The 19,755-nt window shown below is 43.6% G+C and overlaps 1 protein-coding gene across 1 annotated transcript; it reads left to right on the top strand.

Moving 5' to 3' along the window:
• The first annotated feature begins 644 nt into the window (after positions 1–644).
• On the top strand, positions 645–16,715 carry UBE2QL1 (ubiquitin conjugating enzyme E2 Q family like 1). Its single transcript, XM_040548833.1, has 2 exons — positions 645–1,624; positions 16,430–16,715. The coding sequence occupies exons 1-2, from the start codon at positions 806–808 to the stop codon at positions 16,559–16,561; spliced, it is 951 nt and encodes a 316-aa protein (XP_040404767.1). The 5' UTR covers positions 645–805; the 3' UTR covers positions 16,562–16,715.
• The last annotated feature ends 3,040 nt before the right edge of the window (positions 16,716–19,755 follow it).

Below are 19,755 nucleotides of genomic sequence, written 5' to 3'. Positions count from 1 at the left end.
ATATATAGGCAGTGCATGGGTATATATATATAAACACGCAGTCTTTACGTGCTTTACACGCGTGGGGGTGAGCAACACACCCGCACAACAACAAACGGGTGCGCAGGGACACGCGTGGGTACACTTAGGCTTCCACGCAGCCCCTGCACACCCACGTTAGACGTGCACCGGGCACACACACACACAGCCGTGCACCGGACACACGCAGCCACCGCGGCAGCACCGCGAGTGTACCGGGGGCTGCGGCACCGGCAGGCGGGGGGTGTCCGGGGGGGGGTCACGGAACAAAGGGGCGGGGGGCGCGGAGCCCCCGCCCTCCCCGGCCCGGGGGGAGGTGCCGGGAGGGGGCGCGGCGGGGACCGGCCCCCGGGGGAAGGGGGGCGCCGGGGGTGGGGGCGAGCCGGGAGGTGCCGGGGGAGCTATCTGCGGCACCGGGAGAGCCCGCCCTGCGCCGGGGGGCTCTCCGTGGCATTTCTCTATTTCATACATATCTTTAATTTTTATTTTTTTTATTTTTTTTTCTCCCGTTTTGCCGTGGTGATGCCCCCGGCGTAGCGACGGGAGGGCGGCGTTGGAGCGGCGGCCGCACGCCCCCCCCCCCCCCCCAGCGGCAGCGCCGGCGCCTCGCTGCCCGCCGCCCCTGCAGCACCGGGGGCTCGCCGTGCTCCCCCCCCTTCCTCCTCCTCCCCGCGGCCACCGGCAGCCCGGCGGGGGCTCCTCGAGGATAAAGAGCCTCCTCCCTCGGCGAGAAAAAAAAAAAAATAAAATATTAAGAGGGAGGAGGGAGAAGGGAGCCGCGCACAACATGGCCACTCTGCTGCGGAAAATCGGTCTGATTCGGCTGCACAGCCGCGACACGGAGGACCCCAAGCACCACCACCACCACCACCACCGTGGCAGCAGCGGGCAGCAGGGCTCCTCGCTGCGGGGCCGGGGCGGCCAGAAGAACAGCAGCAACAAGCCCCAGCCGCAGGGCCCCCCCCCCGCCGGCGGCAGCAGCAGCAGCAGCAGCGAGAGCAGCCCCGGGGGCCGCAAGGACAAGAAGGCGGGCGGCAGGGAGAAGCCCCGCGAGGCGGCCAGGGAGCCCCCGGCCGGCAAGGAGGCGGCCCAGCAGCAGCACCACGGGGGCGGCCGGCATGGCTCCGGCTCGGGCTCCGGCTCCTCCGGCTCCGGGGCCGGCTCCGGGCCGGTGGCGCCGCCGTCGGGGCCCGGCCCGCTGGCACCCGCGGGCCGGCAGCAGCACTGCACGCAGGTGCGGAGCCGCCGGCTGATGAAGGAGCTGCAGGACATCGCCCGGCTGAGCGACCGCTTCATCTCGGTGGAGCTGGTGGACGAGAGCCTCTTCGACTGGAACGTGAAGCTGCACCAGGTGGACAAGGACTCGGTGCTGTGGCAGGACATGAAGGAGACCAACACGGAGTACATCCTGCTCAACCTCACCTTCCCCGACAACTTCCCCTTCTCGCCGCCCTTCATGAGGGTGCTGAGCCCGCGCTTGGAGAACGGCTACGTCCTCGACGGCGGAGCCATCTGCATGGAGCTGCTCACCCCCCGCGGCTGGTCCAGCGCCTACACGGTGGAGGCCGTCATGAGGCAGTTCGCGGCCAGCCTGGTCAAGGGGCAGGTAGGGGGGGTGCGGGTCCCACCGCGCGTGTGGGGCGCGGGCGTCTGCGCAACCCTAAGGATGGCGACCCCAAAGGGTGGTGGGTCCAACCTTGGCCAGGACCAGGCGAGAGGTTCCCCTCGAGGCACTGGTGTTGCTGGTGGGCAGGAAGGGGAGCATCTTTCGCTCCCGGGGGCCTTCTCAGCACAGCGGAGGTGCAGGGCAGCACGGAGGGGTGAGGAGCAGAGGCAGTCGTCATGCCCTCCTGCCTGGCTCCTCAGCTTAGCCTGGTGGCGTGTGGCACTGAGACAAGGCACAGGGTCCCAAAGCAATAGGGGCCCAGGACTGGAGTCCTCCACCTCCTGCTCTTCTCCAGCTGGTTGGCCATACTTGCTGGCCATGCTTCATGGCTTCCATGCTTGCTGGCCTCCTTGGTGAAGTCTGGCTGCTGGCGCAGGGTGCGATGCCAGAGCTGCTGCCCCCAGGTCTTTGTCCGCTGCTGTCCTCTGCAGTGGCCCCCGGAGGTCACACCTGGTGCTGCTGTGGCGGAGTTGTGCCAGCCTAAAATGCCCCTGCCCAGAAGGACGACCTAATTCAGGGTGCCTCTGCAGCGACAGCAGCTGAACGGATCCAGCCAGCTCTCCTCTCCCCTCTGGAGGAGGTTCCTGGTTCCCCCGGCAGAGGATCTCGCCTCCTTCCCAGCTGAATCAACATGTTTTATTTGTATTTTCTTTCTCTCCTGCAGAATATCCTTAGAAGTATTTCATAAAGGCGTTTTTAATAAGTAGGTAAATATTGCTGGCAAAACTCATAACCCGTCTTTCTTCGTGGTCATTGTAGTGGGCAGTGTACACATGGCTGTGGCGGGGTGTTTTTTTTGCTGCTCACTTCATGAATGCCCTTGAGCCCAGTGGGCATGCACAGCTCCTCATCTGTCACTGAATGATGCTGAGTAACTTCTTAAATTCCTATCTCGGTGAGGATGGGGGAAGGAGTAAATAATAACATGTTATTCATTTGTTTGAAAAGGTTACTCCCGTTTGCTTCTGTGGAACTGCTTGCATGAACAGGAGTAAAGACTCAGTTTACCTTAACACAGAAAATTTGCTTATGTAATGGACTCATTTGTAAGTGTGTTTTCATTCTTCCTTGTTTCATTCGGACCTACCGCTTTTTTTTTTTTTTTTTAATCAGGTAGTATTTTTCTCTGCATTTCATTTGAAGAGGAATAGGTCAAGTTCCCTAGGTCACCTTGGGATATAAAAACCACCTACCAGAAAACAAAAAAAGTCTTAATTTACATTAAGCCAGGGGTATTCTGAAGTTCTGTAGTTACTCTTAACATGTCATGCAATGTGGTAACCCATCTTATTATAGTGATTATATTTGTCACTATTTTAAACAAGGATTTAGAAGGACAATACTAAATTCTGTCTGTTTCTTTTAACAATTCAGCACATTTCTGCAGTATTCAATGTTGTTAAAGGGTTAGGTTAAGGTTTACTGAGATCATAAAATGACTTAGTAAAGAAAATCACTAAATTATTAGATAAATAACTAATATTTAGCTATTTAACCTGTATTTTTTGCCTAATCCCCTTAAGAGTTTTTTCCACAAAGTAATAGTAGTTTCTGATAACACAGGATGTTTATGGGTGCACCATTAGTAGGCACATTTAATATACAAGAGTTTCAATAACATTCTTCCAGAAGTTTAAGATGTTAATTATAAAAAAGAGAATGCATGTGGGATAAAATAAAAGTCTAAAACAAATTGCTGCTAGTAACTTACTAGCTAAGTAGCTATAATGTGCGCTTCAAAGTCTGCGTGTGTGCATTCTAAACTGAAACGTTAATAGGTAATATTAACAATAAATTTAATTTCTTGTTACAGATGTGTAATCTGTGATGGGCTGCCACTCTGTAATCGTAGCCAGGCTCTGTGTAATGGGAGCCACATTTCTGTAATCACACTCTGGTTATGTAATCTTGATTCAGTTGCATAATACAGCTCAAAATACAGCAGGCACTCCCGGATCCCCATTTCATTTTGTATTTTAAAGGTAATATGCTCTGGACTGTAATATTTTTTTTTAAATGAAAGTACAGCTGCAAAAATGTCAGAAGTAGGGGTACTGCATTTCCCTGAGCTGCAGAGCTGGTTTTGGATAACTTCTGTCATGCTGTGGGTAGCCTCGCTGGTTGCAGTGGCTGTTCCTGGACAAATGGCAGTGGCTTAAATTGGGGTAGTTGTTTAATTTCTGAATTAAAAATTAATGGCAACTGATGGAGGGTGCAGCCCGGCTTGTGCTACAGTCCAGGGAAACCATCCTCAGAGGTGGCTCTGCAGCGTGGGTCCCACTGGGAGCATTGGGGAATGGGGACCTTCAAGAGAAATGTCACCCAGTCATAGGGCGGTGATTTAGCATGAAATCATCGTAAATACTTGAGCCTGTGACACATCTGAGAGTGCGTGTCTGTAATACAAACGCAGATGTGAGTAGGCAGGACTGAACTTTCCAGCAGCTTACATTTATCCTTTTGACAGTTTGAATGATAAGACTAAGGTGGTTGATTTCATTCACTGTTTCTTATCAGTGCTGTTTTCCATTGCTAACTACTGAGTTGCTGATCTGTGCTGGGTTTTAGTTCCTTGGAGAAAACTGCAGCACTTCTTGGTATATTATTTTGTTGACCTATGTAGCGTATGTAGCCTTTTTTCTTTTTTTGACAAAGTGATAGAAAAGCTAATGAGGCTAACACTGAAAGTACACTTTGGGGCAATCAAGACTCTTGGCAAATTCAGATTTTTCAATGGATTTCACAGACCTTTTAGCAGAGCAACAGAAAAATGGAGCGAATTCATTTTGATTTTTCTCAAGTGAAACATCTGATTCAGGATTGTAGGGAGACTTAAGTGCGCAACAAAGAAGTTGATAGGTGGCACTTCCCTACTACTCTTCCGCATCATACTTGAAGCGTTAGGTCCCGATTCCCATACCCGAGCAGGAATTTTGACTCAGGCATGTCTCCCAGGGGCTGGATTTTAAAGTAGGATAGGTGTTTCTCCAGGTTCCCCAAGCAGGAGCCATACGCCTTAGGTGGCCTTGCTTGGGAAGTGTCCTACATCATGGGATACAGAGGTACTCCCATTGGCCCAGTAAATATTTTCTGTTCCTATCCATGCCCTTGTTTCCTATCAGAAACTTTGTATTGCATTTTTAGATGGCTTTTTTTCTGGAAAAAAAAATAGTTTAGATGAAAGAGAGACAATTTCTGTTTGAATGAAACAATTCAGCAACCCCAAACTATGCTTTTTTTTTTCTTTTTTCTTTTTTTTTCAGTTTTCAAGGGAGAAAAAAATGTTAATTAACAAACAAGTTGGGGTTTGTTTGGTTGGTTGCTTCAGCTATTCAGCTGAAAAAGTCAATTATTCACACAGCCCTAGTCAGTATCTTGAGGGGAATTCTCAGTACATCAAAGGCCTAAGATTGTTTATCTGTCTGGAATCCAGAATCTTATTTTACAAACTCGGTGTTGCCCTTATCTCAACTTCAGTCTTGGTTTTGAGGGGATGACGTTGTGCTGCTCGCTGGCTTCCACCGTCATGGCCAGAAGCTCGGCCCGTTTCCACCCGCGGCGAGGTGACCATCGGCCGCTGCCGAGCTGGGATTTCACCCAACGAAAAGCTCACCTGAGGCAATACTGAGGAAATAATTTGAACGTCAGTTGCTTGCTGTCCTGGAGGCAGCTGTTCAGCACCACCCGTGTCTACCTGCTCACATGGGCTATGGGATCTGCCTGCTCTGCGCAATGCCCCCACAGCGGCGTGCTTTAAAGCTGCTTTTTACCAGTTTGGTATTTAAGAGTGGGGCTTAAAAAAGCATCGGTTTCCTGATAACAGTACCATTGCCATGATCACACTGACAACATCAATGGCTGGGTGAAGGCAGCGGGAGCAGCGCCAGTCATATGAGAGCAGTGAAGAAGTGGGAGGTGGGTTGTGGTGCACGTGGCTGAGGCCTGCATCAGGCTCTGAGGGAACAGCCCTGGGTTTGGAGACAGATGATATGGTCCCAAATGAAAAACAGACTTTGCTCTGAAGTGGAAGAGGATTTTCAGTCCTTTAATACACTAAACCAAACACTCACACTTTATATTTGGAAGAAAAAGATACTGCAGCGTGGGTGATGTTAGCAGGCAGTTGGAAAAATGAGATGAATCCACGTTGTTTCTCTCTAGAGAGGGACAATTGGACATTGGTTTAGTAGAAGCTTAAAAGAGCACACATCTAAGTATGCTGTCAAAATAGTATGTCATGAATTGCTCACTTTTTTTTGAGAACAAGTAACACAGATCTATATGATGCCTTGAGGACTTTGGACCTAGGCTAGCAACTGATCAGTAGCAGGCTTGTCCTCCTGAGTTCCTCGCTCTCTCTGTGGAGGCTGAGGACAGAAATACCAGACAGCGCTAGCTGTCAGGTGACTGACGACTCTGCAGATTGTCTCATGGAAAAAGTTCTTTGTGTTGAGGAAAATATGCCCTCATCCTTCCTGTGAATAGAAAAAGCGTACAGGTTTTGTCAGGACGTACTGAAGTAGGAATGGGGAACCCCTAGTCATGAGTACTCTTGCTGGTGTGGGATTCTATATATATAATGATTTAAATCAAGGTCAAAACATATTTTATGATTAAGATTTAATTCCTATAGCAAAATTTTGTGAAATCAAATAAAAGTTATTTATTTGTGTATAGTGCTTTCATCACTTGCATTGTAATGTTAGAAGTACCTCAGTGTAAGCCTCTCAGTTTGCTTCAAGAGAGATGTGCTTTGTACGAACATTAGGCTGATCTGCATTTCCATTTTAAAAATGCTAGTATCGCAGCTGACTTCTAGCAGATTGAAACAGGAGAAATGGGCTTATTTTATGAAAAAGAAATACAGAACATAGCTGTTAAGCATAGACTAAATTAGTCCCTCTTCATCCTTTCAAACAAAAGTATGAGTGAGCAGATAGCAGATGGGACCTTGCATGGTGTCCGGGAGGTCAGCAGGCTGCAGGTCTTTCAAATATGTATAGCAGAAATTAACTGCAAATCCATGAGCTTTCCTACTCCAGATACTCAGTTTGAGGGCTGTAGCCATGAATAAATCAGCTAATCTCAAATGCTGCAGAAAGGTATAGAGAACTCAATGGCCTCTAAATTGTTTAGGGCCATAAGGCCCCCATATTAGGGCCTTAAAAAATAAATCTGGCTTGCTTTTAGCTTTCGATTTATTGCTTGAGCAAACGATGCCAGTTATTATCAAGGGAAGAAATGCTGCTTTAGGTCCATGACTAAAAACACATTGACTCATATACAAAGATTACAGAGGAGACAAAGAACATTTTGTGGGGTTTGTTCCCCATGAAAAGGTATAAATGTTGGGCTTAAGAGGTAACAAAGAATATTGTTTAGTACAGAGTAAAATCAAATATATTGGCCTTCTAAGATTTCTCTTTTATTGCAATTGAGAAATCTAGATTTTCAAGCTGAAGTCTAAGCGGGAACATACATATTTGCCATGTTGAGGTGCTGGGAATGATGAATGGGCTGGAAAAAACATTGTTCGAGTGTACTCTGATATATTGCAATTCTGACTATAGACTCTATTATTATGCAAATATATTCTACTGAGAGGAATGAAGACACAGGGATTCCAACTCGTTGAAGTAGGAGGTTGCTTTAATTCTTTTAAAAAGCAGAAGGAATATAATCTCCATTTTACCCCTTGAAAGTGTAGAAGGGAAAAATTTTAGAGCTTTTAAAATACATTCAGCTATCATCCTTAATGTTAACATAGTCAACAAATAAGTAAAATCGCTGAATGGAAACAAACCACTTATCTTAAAACATCCTTTTATGGCAAGTGGGACTAATTCTTCCTTGCAATACTTGGCTGATCTCCTAAATCAGAACTTAAAAGAATTGCCGCTTTGGATCCTAACAAAATTGAATTTGCTCAAAAGAGTAAAATTCTTCCTTAAGCTGTAGAAGGCCTCATTTTCTTCAGTGAAAGTGTTCAAATAGAGTGAACTGTAGCATTTGTGCATTTTGTCAAATCTTTGTGTAAGAATCATGTTTTTTCAAATGCAGAAAGCCTAGTCCCTGAGGGGTGACATGGTGTTCTCATGGAGGATTAACCAAAGCAACCTACTTTCTGTTGTGAGGAAGATTTACTCTTCATTATACAGTCTAGGCTTGAAAATATGCAGATTTCCTAGCATCTACAGAGTGCCCAGCGATTTCCATGCATGACCGGAGACTTCCAGATCAAAGATCTGTAACTCTACAACAGTTCCGGTCCTCATACAGTGGGAGTCTTATTGTCAGGTGAGATCCAAGGCATGTCCCCTGGGTGGGCATCTGTTGCCACAAAGTGGGACGTTGGTTAAGTGACTTAATAGTAGCAGCATTTCTTTTTTCCCGTCTCAGCGGCTTTGGGCTGATGAGAGACTGAATATCTCTTTCCTTGACATATTCAGTCCTTCACATTCAGTTTCCAGTTTACAAATTATCTTCTGCAATTGTCAAGAAAGGTAATGCTGACATTAGGCACCGGGGGGGAAGTGAGGATGGAAGGATTGCCAGGTGCAATTACTCCACAGTTAAACAGGGAGAACTTCAGAGGCTGTGGTGATTATGCTGTCTGAACGGCTCAAAATACATGTTAAATTTAACGTGCGCGGGCTCCAGTCGTCTGACTTGTAAATTGAATGCCAGGTTTCTGTTGAGTACCGTTGTACTATTGAGAAGTGTGAGGCCCGGGGCTACCCTGACACCTGGTTCAGCCATATGCTACAGACTCATTTCTAGAGGGTGCTGAACGCTCCTCATGGCAGTCTTTAACTCTTTAACTCTGGCCGAAAATGGTGGTAATTGAATAGGTTCGGGGAGTTACAGGACAAGCTGCATGGGACAGTGCATGAAAGCATAAGTTAGGGAGAAAGGTGTGTGTTTTGATGAACACAAATTTGCATTGTATATTGGTGTGCACAAAACAGGTAAGCGGGCACCATACTTAAGACACCCAAGTGGTTCCTGTTCTGAAATAGGATCAAGGTGCCAATCTAGTTCGCCCCATTCCAGTTAAAAGCCAAGCTGAGGAGCAGTGCGTCAGGCATGCTTATATTCAGCTGTGTCTGACGGATGTGTGCCACATGCCTTCCTCCTGCACATGCAGAGTCAGCCCTTGGAAAATGTTTTTTTTTTTTATCTACTATATGATTTTGTGTGTGTTGTTAAAATTGAGGATCCTCATTGATTTCACTCTCTTCTGCACGGGCTCTTCGGAAGCCCCAGGGCTTCTGCAGTGACTCCTTGGTAGAGTTACAAATCAGTAACAATCCCAAATCTGTATGCAAAGATGAGTGAAAATAAACCTTAGGAACGAAGAGTAGAGTAAGCCTGCATTATGAAATGGCCTGGAGCTCAGATGTTTCTCATAGTTAGGTTTTATGAGCTGTAGAAGGACTAGATGTTTCTACTGTTTCTAGGTTTGTGTTATAAATGGTAACAAGATGACAGTTGCAGTAAGAAATTTAGAGCTTATTTCTTGAATGTGTGCCCATAAAAAAACCCGAAAGCATCACAAAGAAGAGTAAATTGATGTTAATTAATTTTGGCAAATTTTCTATACATTTGTATAAATGTCAAAGTTTCTATTATTTTGACAAAATTAAGTATTTTTATAAAATATACTCAGGATTGAAGTGTATTATAGTTATGTGGTGGAAAAAAAAGCTAGTAATTTCAATTCCTAATTAGAGCACTTAAGTGGAGGAGTGGTGATCCAAACCTAGCATCCAGGTTTTGCTGCTGACTTTGGGTGCAGCCATGGGCAAGTCATATATCTTCTCTATAGTCTTCTTTCCTGCTTGTGAAGTACAGATAATCTTTTTTTCAAAGGTGATATGAGGATACATGCTTAAAGCACTTAGAAATGGGAGCTCTATGACTAAGATGTCCATGTGCATCAGTACGAAACATATCACAGTCAAGAGATGGACACGTTTGCATAAATAGCAGAAGAAAAAGCACACCGGCTTGTGGCACTAAGCCTGCCGAACTTAGTCTTATATCAGTTAAATGTTCCCAGAGGTAGTCAGATTTTTACTTTTTTTTTTAAATTTTAATTTAATTTTAATTTTATTTTATTTTATTTTTATTTTATTTTTTTGTTGTGGTGAAACTTTGGGAAATGTGGAGATAGACATTGCTGTCTGGGCTGTGGTTCCCTTGTCTGTAGCACCTGTCATAAAGGATGCTTTGCTTTGCTTTGCCTTTCTCTGTTTCGAGTTGCTTTGCTTTGCAGCCGTGGCAGCGTTCAACTTGAGTAACTTCAGTTTCATGATGTGGAGGACCCGTGAGCTAATGCAGAGGGGCTGTCACGGATCCAGCTCTGTCGCTTGGACCAGACACTCAGTCAGTAACTGTGCTGGTACCTGGTAGCACAGAGAGGTACTCTGAGAGCTCAGCAGAAAACTGACATAGAAAATGACCCTTCTCCATCTAGTCTAGCAGGTACCATGTGATGGTAGGACTTTCTCTTAATGCAAGCCCACCATTAGCCTGATTTTACTCACGTTGTGATTTCAGGGCTGGAGGCATGTTCCACAAATGTGGTTGGCTGTCAAGGTTTTCTTGTTCTTTTGCTAAAGCAGTTTGTCCCATCCTTAAGATACACAAAGTTTTTTAACCCTCAGCTGTACTGAAGCTGTGCTGCTGACTGTGCTGGCTTCAGGGAAAGACAGGGAGGAGGGCACAGTGCTCCGTAGCAGGCCAACAGGGATTAGGGCTGTAGGTGTTCTCACATTGATTAAAAGCTACTTGTATCAGACAAGTGAGTGTTAATAATTACTCAGCTGGAACACAGTTTCATTTTCCTTGTCAAAGAACAGTCACATTCCCAAAAGGAGCAGTTTATAGGATGCTTTAAAGCTGGAACTTGCTGAGTTTCCACTTCTTTGTATGGATTATTCATATAAAGGAGATTAAAAAAGACAAGGAGATACTGCTTCAGAAATTACACATTTGAGGGAAAACATCACATTTTTAATTCACTTACACTGCGACATTGACAATATTTATCTGCATCATTTTCAGTACTGCTTTTTTTTAGCTATAGGTAATACTTATCTACCGTGCAGTATAAATTGTATGCAGTTTCTGAGACACAACTGTGCCTCATCAGTATATGAAGAAAAAAAAATTAAACCCCATATATACATATATATAAACCCATATAAGTGTGTATATTACACTCTTAACAGCGATGTTATGGCACATTGTAGTCATGGCACTGAGAATGTGACAGTAGCTCACTATAGCATTTTTTTTTGCTTTCGAATGCTTCTCTAAAGCCAGTGGAAGTGTTTTCCTCCGAGAACTTGATTAAATATTCTAGAATAGGACTGATTGAGACCTGAGCATTGTATTCTTCTGTTACTTATCTGAAAAGATTTGACTGTGTTTGCATAATACGTGGCTTTGCACAGTTGAGGCCCAAGGCCATTAGTCACGGGCACATCAGTGGAACACGTTACCTGCCACAGCCTCACTCTGTGCTCCAGCTCTCCGAAAAATCTTTGTTTTTGCACTGTCTGTGGACAACAACGAGACAACAGACCTGGGATGTGAGCATATCGTTCCTGTCCTTGGAGGGATCACCACAGGTGCACTGTGAGGCACAGTGACTTCCTACAGCTTTTTGAGTACTTGTCTAAACCTTTGCTCATTTTCTGTCTCTCAACATTTACGTAGAACTAGGTCATTACAGCCAGCTTTCTTCTGGGCTTGGAAAGCTGTGGCATGGCACAGCCCTTCAAGTGATAAAGGGAGAGAATGAAATTTTGCCCATGCACCCTTGTGCTGACTTGAACACACAGACCACGTTTAGCCCCATGCGCAGAAGGCAGTTATGGTTTCACCTTGGAAGACCAGTCATGAGTTATTTGCATATCCAGGATTAATGAGGGGAATGCAGGGCTGAGGTGTTTGTGATAAGACTGGTGCTAACAATATGAAGGCCTGTCTGCTTCTGAGTCTATTAGGCGTGTACTGTTTGTGATGAATAAACTTCTTGTTAACCAGGCCAGAAAAAAAAAAAAAAGCCTGGCTATGCCTGAAAGGTTTGCTGTGGCACCTCAGGGATGTGTAGCGCGGGGGTTAGGCCGTTTTCAGAATAACCTCAGTTATGTAAGGGCTGAGGGCTGCATACGATGAATCTCTGAAAATCTGGGGCCCAGTAACACAGGGACCTGCATCAGGGCAGGACGGAGTGAAACCTCCATCCTTGAAGGATTCAGGAGCTGGCTGCGCAGTGCCACAGCTGCACTGACCTGTGTTGGCAGTCCAGCTCCAAGTAACTGGTTGGACCTGGAGACCTCCAGAGGTCCCTTCCAGCCACCAGTTCTGTCATAGTATGATCCCGTGAAGGGCCGGTCACCAGCCTGCAGTCCTGTTCTTTCAGATAGCGCCAAAAGTGATACGAGGTTGAAGAACACCTGGCTCTGTGCACTATGCCTGAGCTGTTGGGTTTTGGTCTAGGAGCTACCATAACTGGTTTGATGAGAGAGATAAATCCCTTCATCGCTGCCAAGGGAATCCCCTTGAACCCATCCTGAGTCTGGAAATAACAGAAGAAATGCAAGGACTGTTTTTCATGGCACAAAGACCACATGTGGGCAGATACATGCTTGAGTCAGATTCCAAGGCTAAAGAGCTTCAGGCTTCGCGTTCGGCATCTCTGCACAGACTTAAATCTGTCTGCAGACCACTTTGTGACATGATATTGTCGGATAAGGGAAGACGCAGCACATTCCTGATAATAACGGTGCTGAGCTATTCGATGTTGAGTTTAACATTGCTGAGGATGTACGCGCGTCAGTGTCATGCCGTGTTCTCGAGGAGAGGACATGCCGAGGAGCTGATGGTTGTGGAAAATGTGGAGGCTACCATGGCATCACTGAGAAGTAGAAAAGCTCCAAGATTTTCCCAGGATGGTCTGTAAATCTGATTGCCGAGCAATATGCGAGGCCTACCTCAGGTCTTTTGCTGAATATGGAGGGAGGGAGCAGTCCCTCAGCATGGCCAGGGTCCTATAAGGCAGCCTAGAGCACCTGGCAGTTACCAGCTTATAGACTGGATCCTTACCAGCTGTTTAGTCACAAAATTCGTGAGTTTGGGCAAAGTGTAGACGGGTGACATTCAAAACTAGGCACCGTAGGAGCAGAAGTTATAAGAAGGCTCAGTGCAGTACGTCCTCCCGCATTTCAGCATGGCTGTGTAAACCAGTTGGATGCTGTGTCATTACTTCCACCTTTCATATGTTTCTAGCTTGTTAAAATTGTATCTTGGTAAGCACATAAAGTTACAGCAGATGGCAAAATCTGAAATGTTCTCTTCAATTCTTTATTTTAATTAGGTTTTCAGTTATCCCTTTATGAAAAGCTCCCTATGAGTGTCTGAAAATATTGCAAGCATTTAAATAAGCTCCTGGTGCGACTACTCAGAGCTAAAGTCAAAATTAATATCTTTATGAAAGGATTTCATGGGTTTTCTCTGTTGTTTTAAATCTTTTGTGGAATGTGCTCATCTTGTTCAGATACTGGTTTGATGTCTTTTCTTGATTTGGTGCTGGGCACATCAAAACATTGACGTGCAAATGTTCTGTGTGTCTTGCCACAACAGTAGTGACATGAATGGTTTGGAAATTAGTCAAAATGCAGTTGTGTGCAATTGACCTATTGCCAGTACTGTATTTGCATACTGTATTTACCATATTTTTCATATTTACAGTATACAACAGCTCATAGTCTCCTGACCAGAGTTAAAATGACTATACGTTTTAGTAGCAGTCTGAAAACAAACTCTAGTCATGGCTGGTAACAGTGCCCATTAAAGTGGTTGTTTGACACTATTTTATAACTATGCACAAAATGCCATTTTTAGTTAAACTCGGGAAGAGTTTTGTGCGAATGGCAAAAAGCTATAATTCGTTAGCACAGTTGATACCACTGTAGCATTGACTTGAAATCATCTGAATTGTTTTGACTGAAATTTCACCCTTCCTTCTTTTTATCTCAGATTTATTTGATGCACCAGAAACGGAGACTTTCAATCCACGAGGTTAAATTTTATCCAAATTATAAACACCTGGCAGGGTATTGGTTAATAAGAGACAGTGCTAGCAATGCCACTTATAGTTTCCGTATAAATATATAGAAATAAGTAGACTGCATCTAGTAGAATTAGGTGGGCTTTGATGGCACAGTTTACATACAACCTGCATACAGTACCTGTTACATTGCTAATAAGTATGAGAATAAATTCGTGGAGCAATGCTTGTTTCATCTGTTGTAACTCCAGTAACATTTTAGGTGGTACGATATTCACTGTGTTATTCTAAGACCAAAGAATTCTTACTTTCCTAATTTCAAAGCAGCAAGTAGTTGACACTGCATATGAGTGGTAGCTGTTCTGAATGCAAGGATCCTGTATCTAGGTACAGATAAGTACTAATATTTTGATAAAACTGAGGAAGACGTAGATCATCCTGTGCTAGGTGTTATGCAGACGATTCAGAAAGGTATAAAAGCCGAAAAGTCTTGTATGTAAGACAAGAGATGACAAATGGACCTAGTCCATAAACTAAGTAGTAGAGCAGGTTTATATTTATATTTACATTCAAAAGTATTTCATTGGTGAGATTTTGAGGATGTAATTTCCTGTGCTGATTTCATCTTCTGTTGCGCTTTGCTTTATCTTTTCCTATATTTCTCTAAGTATGCTTCCAACAGAAGCATGGACTAGGAAGAAAATAGAAAACATGCTTTGTAATAACAAGAATACTTATTGCAGGATATAGAATTTAATTATTCAATGGGGATGCGGTGTGTGTGCAGCACCCAACAGGAACAGCAATTTTCCAGGTACGAGCAGCATTAGAAGTAGCACTCATGAGATTTTGAAAATGTTACCTAGTTTTATTTAATTATTCCTTTTGTCAAAATTAAAAAGGATCACTTTCTAAGAACACTTCTTTTCAGGGTTAAATGAGTACCCTTCAGACCATCCTTATTTGCGAAATACTAATTGCCAGATTAGTGTGGGGATAGTGAAGTTGTCTTACTGTTCAGTCTACCACAAGAATATTTAAAGAGAAATTATGCTGAAAATATGCTCACAGTTTATAAGTGGGGAATAGGAAGAAAAGGGAGAAAAAGCTCCAAAAGGTAGAATAGCTATTTTTGATAAAACCAAGGGTGGCTCAAATAAATGGAGCGTGGAATTAAAGGCCACTCTTAATCTTAAGTTCTCTGAAAGAGAAGTCAAACCACACAGAAAAGGGACTTTTTAAAAAATAGGAATAAAAAACAGCTTTTTTATGTCCTATGTCTAGTTTTGTTACAATAATAGTGGTGCTGAACACAAAAGCTTATCTGTGCAATATTGTGACAGCTTTCTACAATAAGATGATTTGTCCACACTGCAGGGGAATCTTACTCATTTTACTGTGTAAAAATAACTTTGTTACTCTGAAGACAGAGTTTGTTGTTTTCCCTTTTTTATTTTTTTTCTCCACATAGCTAATTATTTTCTCAGGATTAATTGTTGCATGTAACTAAGAATGACAGTTTTCATTTTGGATTCCAAATTGGCAGCAAAATATAGGAAGCAAAAAATGCAACCTGATGCATCCCTTTGAGCAAAAGAGTGCAAAATATCAGAAGGTGCTATCGTGGTTCTTAATAATTGTAACATGATACTATGGTATCTGCTCATCAAATAATGTTTGTGCAGTCTGTGAAAAAGTTACAAAAATTATTGCACTCGTGATTTTATTAAATGTCTGTTTTGTGACAAACCTAATAGGCAGAAATACTGTAAAGAGTATTAGTGCTGCAGAATGGAATAAATCTGCAGCTGTATTTCTTCCTTGTGTTTTCTGTTACGTGGTAATTGACATGGACCAATGTGCAAACTAAGGTGGGCTATTAATAACTCACTAAATGTCTATGTTGCCAAGCGAGGATTTGAAATTATATACTGATGTTTGTTCAGAGGTAACATTTAATGGCAAAGTAATAGAGGTGCAGTATGCATATATTTTTATGTATTGTCGAGCCAGCTTGTCACGATGGGGTAGTAAACAAGTTAGATTTTTCTTATGTAGGTTGGAAGCAAGCATGTTTAGAGGTGCTTTTAGGATGTGCCAGGGCTGTTCATTTCTGACAGTTCAGAGGAGAGGAAGAAAAATGAAGTGTGCTTGGTGGGAAGGATGTGTTTTGTAATGCCGTTCTCCTTTAGCACCAGGGGAGCCCCTTCCTCTCCTGTGGCTGGGAAGGGCCACGGGGCCCCGCATTGCAAAGGGTCCCTGCCTGCTTAGGGCTGTCTCTCTGACCTCACGGGGCTGCATGAGGGTTTGCACGCTGAGCACTGCAAGGCAGACATCCCTACATTGGTTTGAGCGGGTGTGAGAAGAGCAGCGAGCCCCATGGCAGCAGCGGGGTGCTGCTGTGTGCAGGGCAGCCTGCCAGCACAGGGGTTCATCGCGAAGAAGCAGCCAGCAGATGTCTGTCTTTTTTTTCCCCCCCCTTTACTCCATTACCATTTTTAATCATTTCTAATAGTATCTTTGTCCGCCTCAGTTTGGGAACAGTGCTTTCTGGTATCTGCAAGCAAATACACGGTGGCTGGAGGTGTTGAAAACTTAAGCTGTGGTTTCCAGCTGCGTATATTCACATGCTTAATGAAGGTTTTCTTTTTTGTTTGGTGCAGGGCCGTATCTGCAGAAAAGCTGGCAAATCAAAAAAGTCGTTCAGTCGAAAGGAAGCTGAAGCAACGTTTAAGAGTTTGGTGAAGACCCATGAAAAGTATGGGTGGGTCACTCCGCCCGTCTCTGATGGCTGATGTTAGCAACCTGCACTTGACAAAAATGCTGAACAAAAGTACTGTGACATCTCCTCAGTGCTGTACACCGCCCATCCTTTTCTACTTCAGCTTCAGTTACATACCATGAATGTCAAGGAGACATCTAAGTTATTTATGAACAGATGTGTTTACAGAGGGAGAGGAAAAAAAAGATGCTGTTTAGGATTATATTTCAAGACTGGAGAATGGTCGTCATTGAAGTCACTTGAGCGGATGGTGAGATTGCATCATTTGCCCCCATACAGCCCACATTGTCTTCAGCTTCTTTCCATGACAGCAGCACCAAACAGCAGTACTGGAAAGTCTATCCATTACTGCTCAGTTCATTTAAATGTAAATGAAACAGTTAATATTTAATAGGGAAGCAGTGCATTGCAGGTACATGTTTGCTGTGCTGTTTATCTTTGTCTCCTAGCAGGTCAACATAACTTGAAGATTTGTCTTTATGTGGAACTGTGGTCTGCTGTGACTAAATTTAGACCTCATTTGTGCTCTATATATGACCTTTAATTCATAAATGAAACCGGAATTAAAATGATGAAAGGTCCTAGTGTTGACAAATTATTAAGTGGAATCACCCAACTGGTTACAATGTGCTATCTATGCTGATATTGTGATGTGCTGTTCAGAAATAAACCAGTGCAGTTAGCTGAAGGTTAGGTGGTTTTTTTAAACACATCCATGCCAGGGCTTGAAGTGGTTGGTGGTAGCAGAAGCATTATTACCCTGCCAGTACCTTCTGCAGTCGCATGTGGCCCCTCAGTTCTTCAAAACGGCAAAACAAACAAGTGGAAATGGACAAAGCAACCTTAAAAAAATTATCTGCTTAATTTTAAAATGATATGCCAGTAACAGAGTAAAAAAAATTCAAAGCAAATGAAACATGGTTTGTAAGATGATTTGCATGACTGGATTTTTCTTTTTTCTTTTTACTCAATAGACATTGTATGTACTTAGAGCCCAGTATCTGAGAAAACCCACTGATGTATATAAACGTCCTATTATTTAATCATTAAGATTTAAGTTTTCTGGTAAACAAATGGAAAAACTTTCTAAGGGACTCCATAAAAGCTGAAGGTAATGTTTAGAATGGTATAAGGAAAGCATTAAAAAAATGTGGATTCCAAATGGAAAATCGTATTGGACACATGCTGAATAAAATCACCAGTATCGTTTTCGTTGCCTCAAGGATTCCATCATTTTGGCCAACTTTTGTATTCAAAGTGATAGATTTCCTACTGTGAAATCCTATACATATATCTGTTGTGGCAGTATATTAATTGCAAGCAGGACAGTACCATTTGTAAGAATCTAATTTGGTGGGGGAAAAAGTGTGTGCTTGTAAACACTTTCCGTTATATCTCTAAGTCAAGACTACATCAAAGTGGTTGCCAGTTTCTAGATGTGTGGAGACCATGCAGACAGGTCAGGGGCTTAGAGTTTGACTTACAACAAGACACAACAGAGAAGACCAAAGAGTAACGAAGAAGAAAGGAACGAGAGCACAAATGAAGAAGTAGCAGAGCAGATTTTCACGCAGCAGTGGTGCAAACACTGCTCAGTTTATCTGCTTTGCCCATGTAGCTGTTTGTCAGCTAGATGAAGAGAAAAACATTCAGCTTGCAGCGAAATGGCTATTCAGGTCAGAGCCACTCAGTCTTGTGAACATAGCTGGTTTTTCACGCTTTTCCCTCATCTCCTTCATCTGCCTCATCTTTCGCCTGAGACCATTTCTGATACCCTCCTGGTATGCCTTATCTCAGTTATAACTGGAAATTTTACCATAAATGCGCACAGATCTTGCTGTGATTTATCCCACCCTGTTGTATACTCTGAGACAATGCTGCAATTCACTGTGTATATACTTTCCCTCTCAGGCTGTCACTTCTGTGCATCCAGCAGCAGAATGTATCCTTTGAGAGAGGGACAGCATTTCAAATCACGTAGTTACTCCTTTTTATGAACACTTTTTGCTATCTTTTAGGAAAGAGAAAACTGGTATGTTTAGTTTGGCATCAAATAATTTGCAATCCCTAGTGGGAGTTCCTGAAAACATGTAGAGGAACATAGCGCTGGAAAGCATAGGGTTTGTTGTTTCCCTTCTGAAAAGCTCTTCCCTCGTCAGCACGGTAAAATGCTCTTAAAAGCAATGTGAAGGTGTGGTAAATCCTGGGGTGGGGGGAGAGGGAATATTTCTTTCTCTGCTGTTTTTCAACCTGTCTCTTTTTTTTTTTCTGTCAGTGGGTTATTTTAAATCTTCCTGAGAACCATATCTTTAATATTTAATTAAAGGGTTAGCTAAAAGGAAGGTAGTGGGTGGATTGCTACCACTTTCCTCAAACCTACTTATTATGTATCTTCTTAAGTGTGCTTTAAATAGTTATAGCAAACATCATTGCTAAAAATCACAGTTGCTTTCTGGCTGTAGGAGGTTCTCTGTATCACTCAGAGTCTTGGAGCTGTAGGAGAGGCAAATCAAAAAAATCTGGAGTGCTTTGAAGCTGTAGCAGAAGGGGAGCAGAGCACATGTGATAAGCTACAGCAACAAATATTCCAAGGAAAAAAAGAAGCAAAAGTACACTGCATGAACTAGGTCGGGATGAAGTTCCTGCCACACCAAAAATAAAAATGCTCTTATTGAAGAGACAGCTTATAGCAGGAGCAGCGTGTGCTAGGGGGAAGTGCAGTAAAAAAGGGGACAGCGGGAAGCATTAGAAGCATTATGCTTCTGACCAGGGAGGAAGGGAGATTGGTGAGAACGTAGTTAATTAAGAGATTTAGAAAGAGGGTTGATCTATTTTAAGAGAAATTAGTACATTGTTATTGTCTAGCTCTATCAGTAGCTTATGCCTCAGTGCTATTGCTGAAGAATAGGTTCTACTTCTGCACCAGACGAGCCTAAAAAAGTCAGTGAGAACATCAGGAAAGGAAAGGTGTGTGAGAAAAAGGAAGAGAGCAAGACCTAAGAGGCCAAAATAGTTTGGCCAGTCTTAGTCTTTCTCAAAGGTCCACAATATCAAAGCGGGGGTGTGAGGGGGAGAAGGGAAAGGGGAGAATTTCTTCTGCTCGCAGTAAATGTCAATATTCCATCTTTACTCAGTCCAAAAACTTCACAGGGCTTCTTGTAAACTCAGCATTCAACACGGGTCGTACAGTTCTCATTAGAGCCATGT

The sequence above is a fragment of the Cygnus olor genome, chromosome 2, assembly GCF_009769625.2.
Source record: "Cygnus olor isolate bCygOlo1 chromosome 2, bCygOlo1.pri.v2, whole genome shotgun sequence".
Lineage (NCBI taxonomy): Eukaryota > Metazoa > Chordata > Aves > Anseriformes > Anatidae > Cygnus > Cygnus olor.
This window is presented reverse-complemented; position numbering and strand designations above follow the sequence as displayed.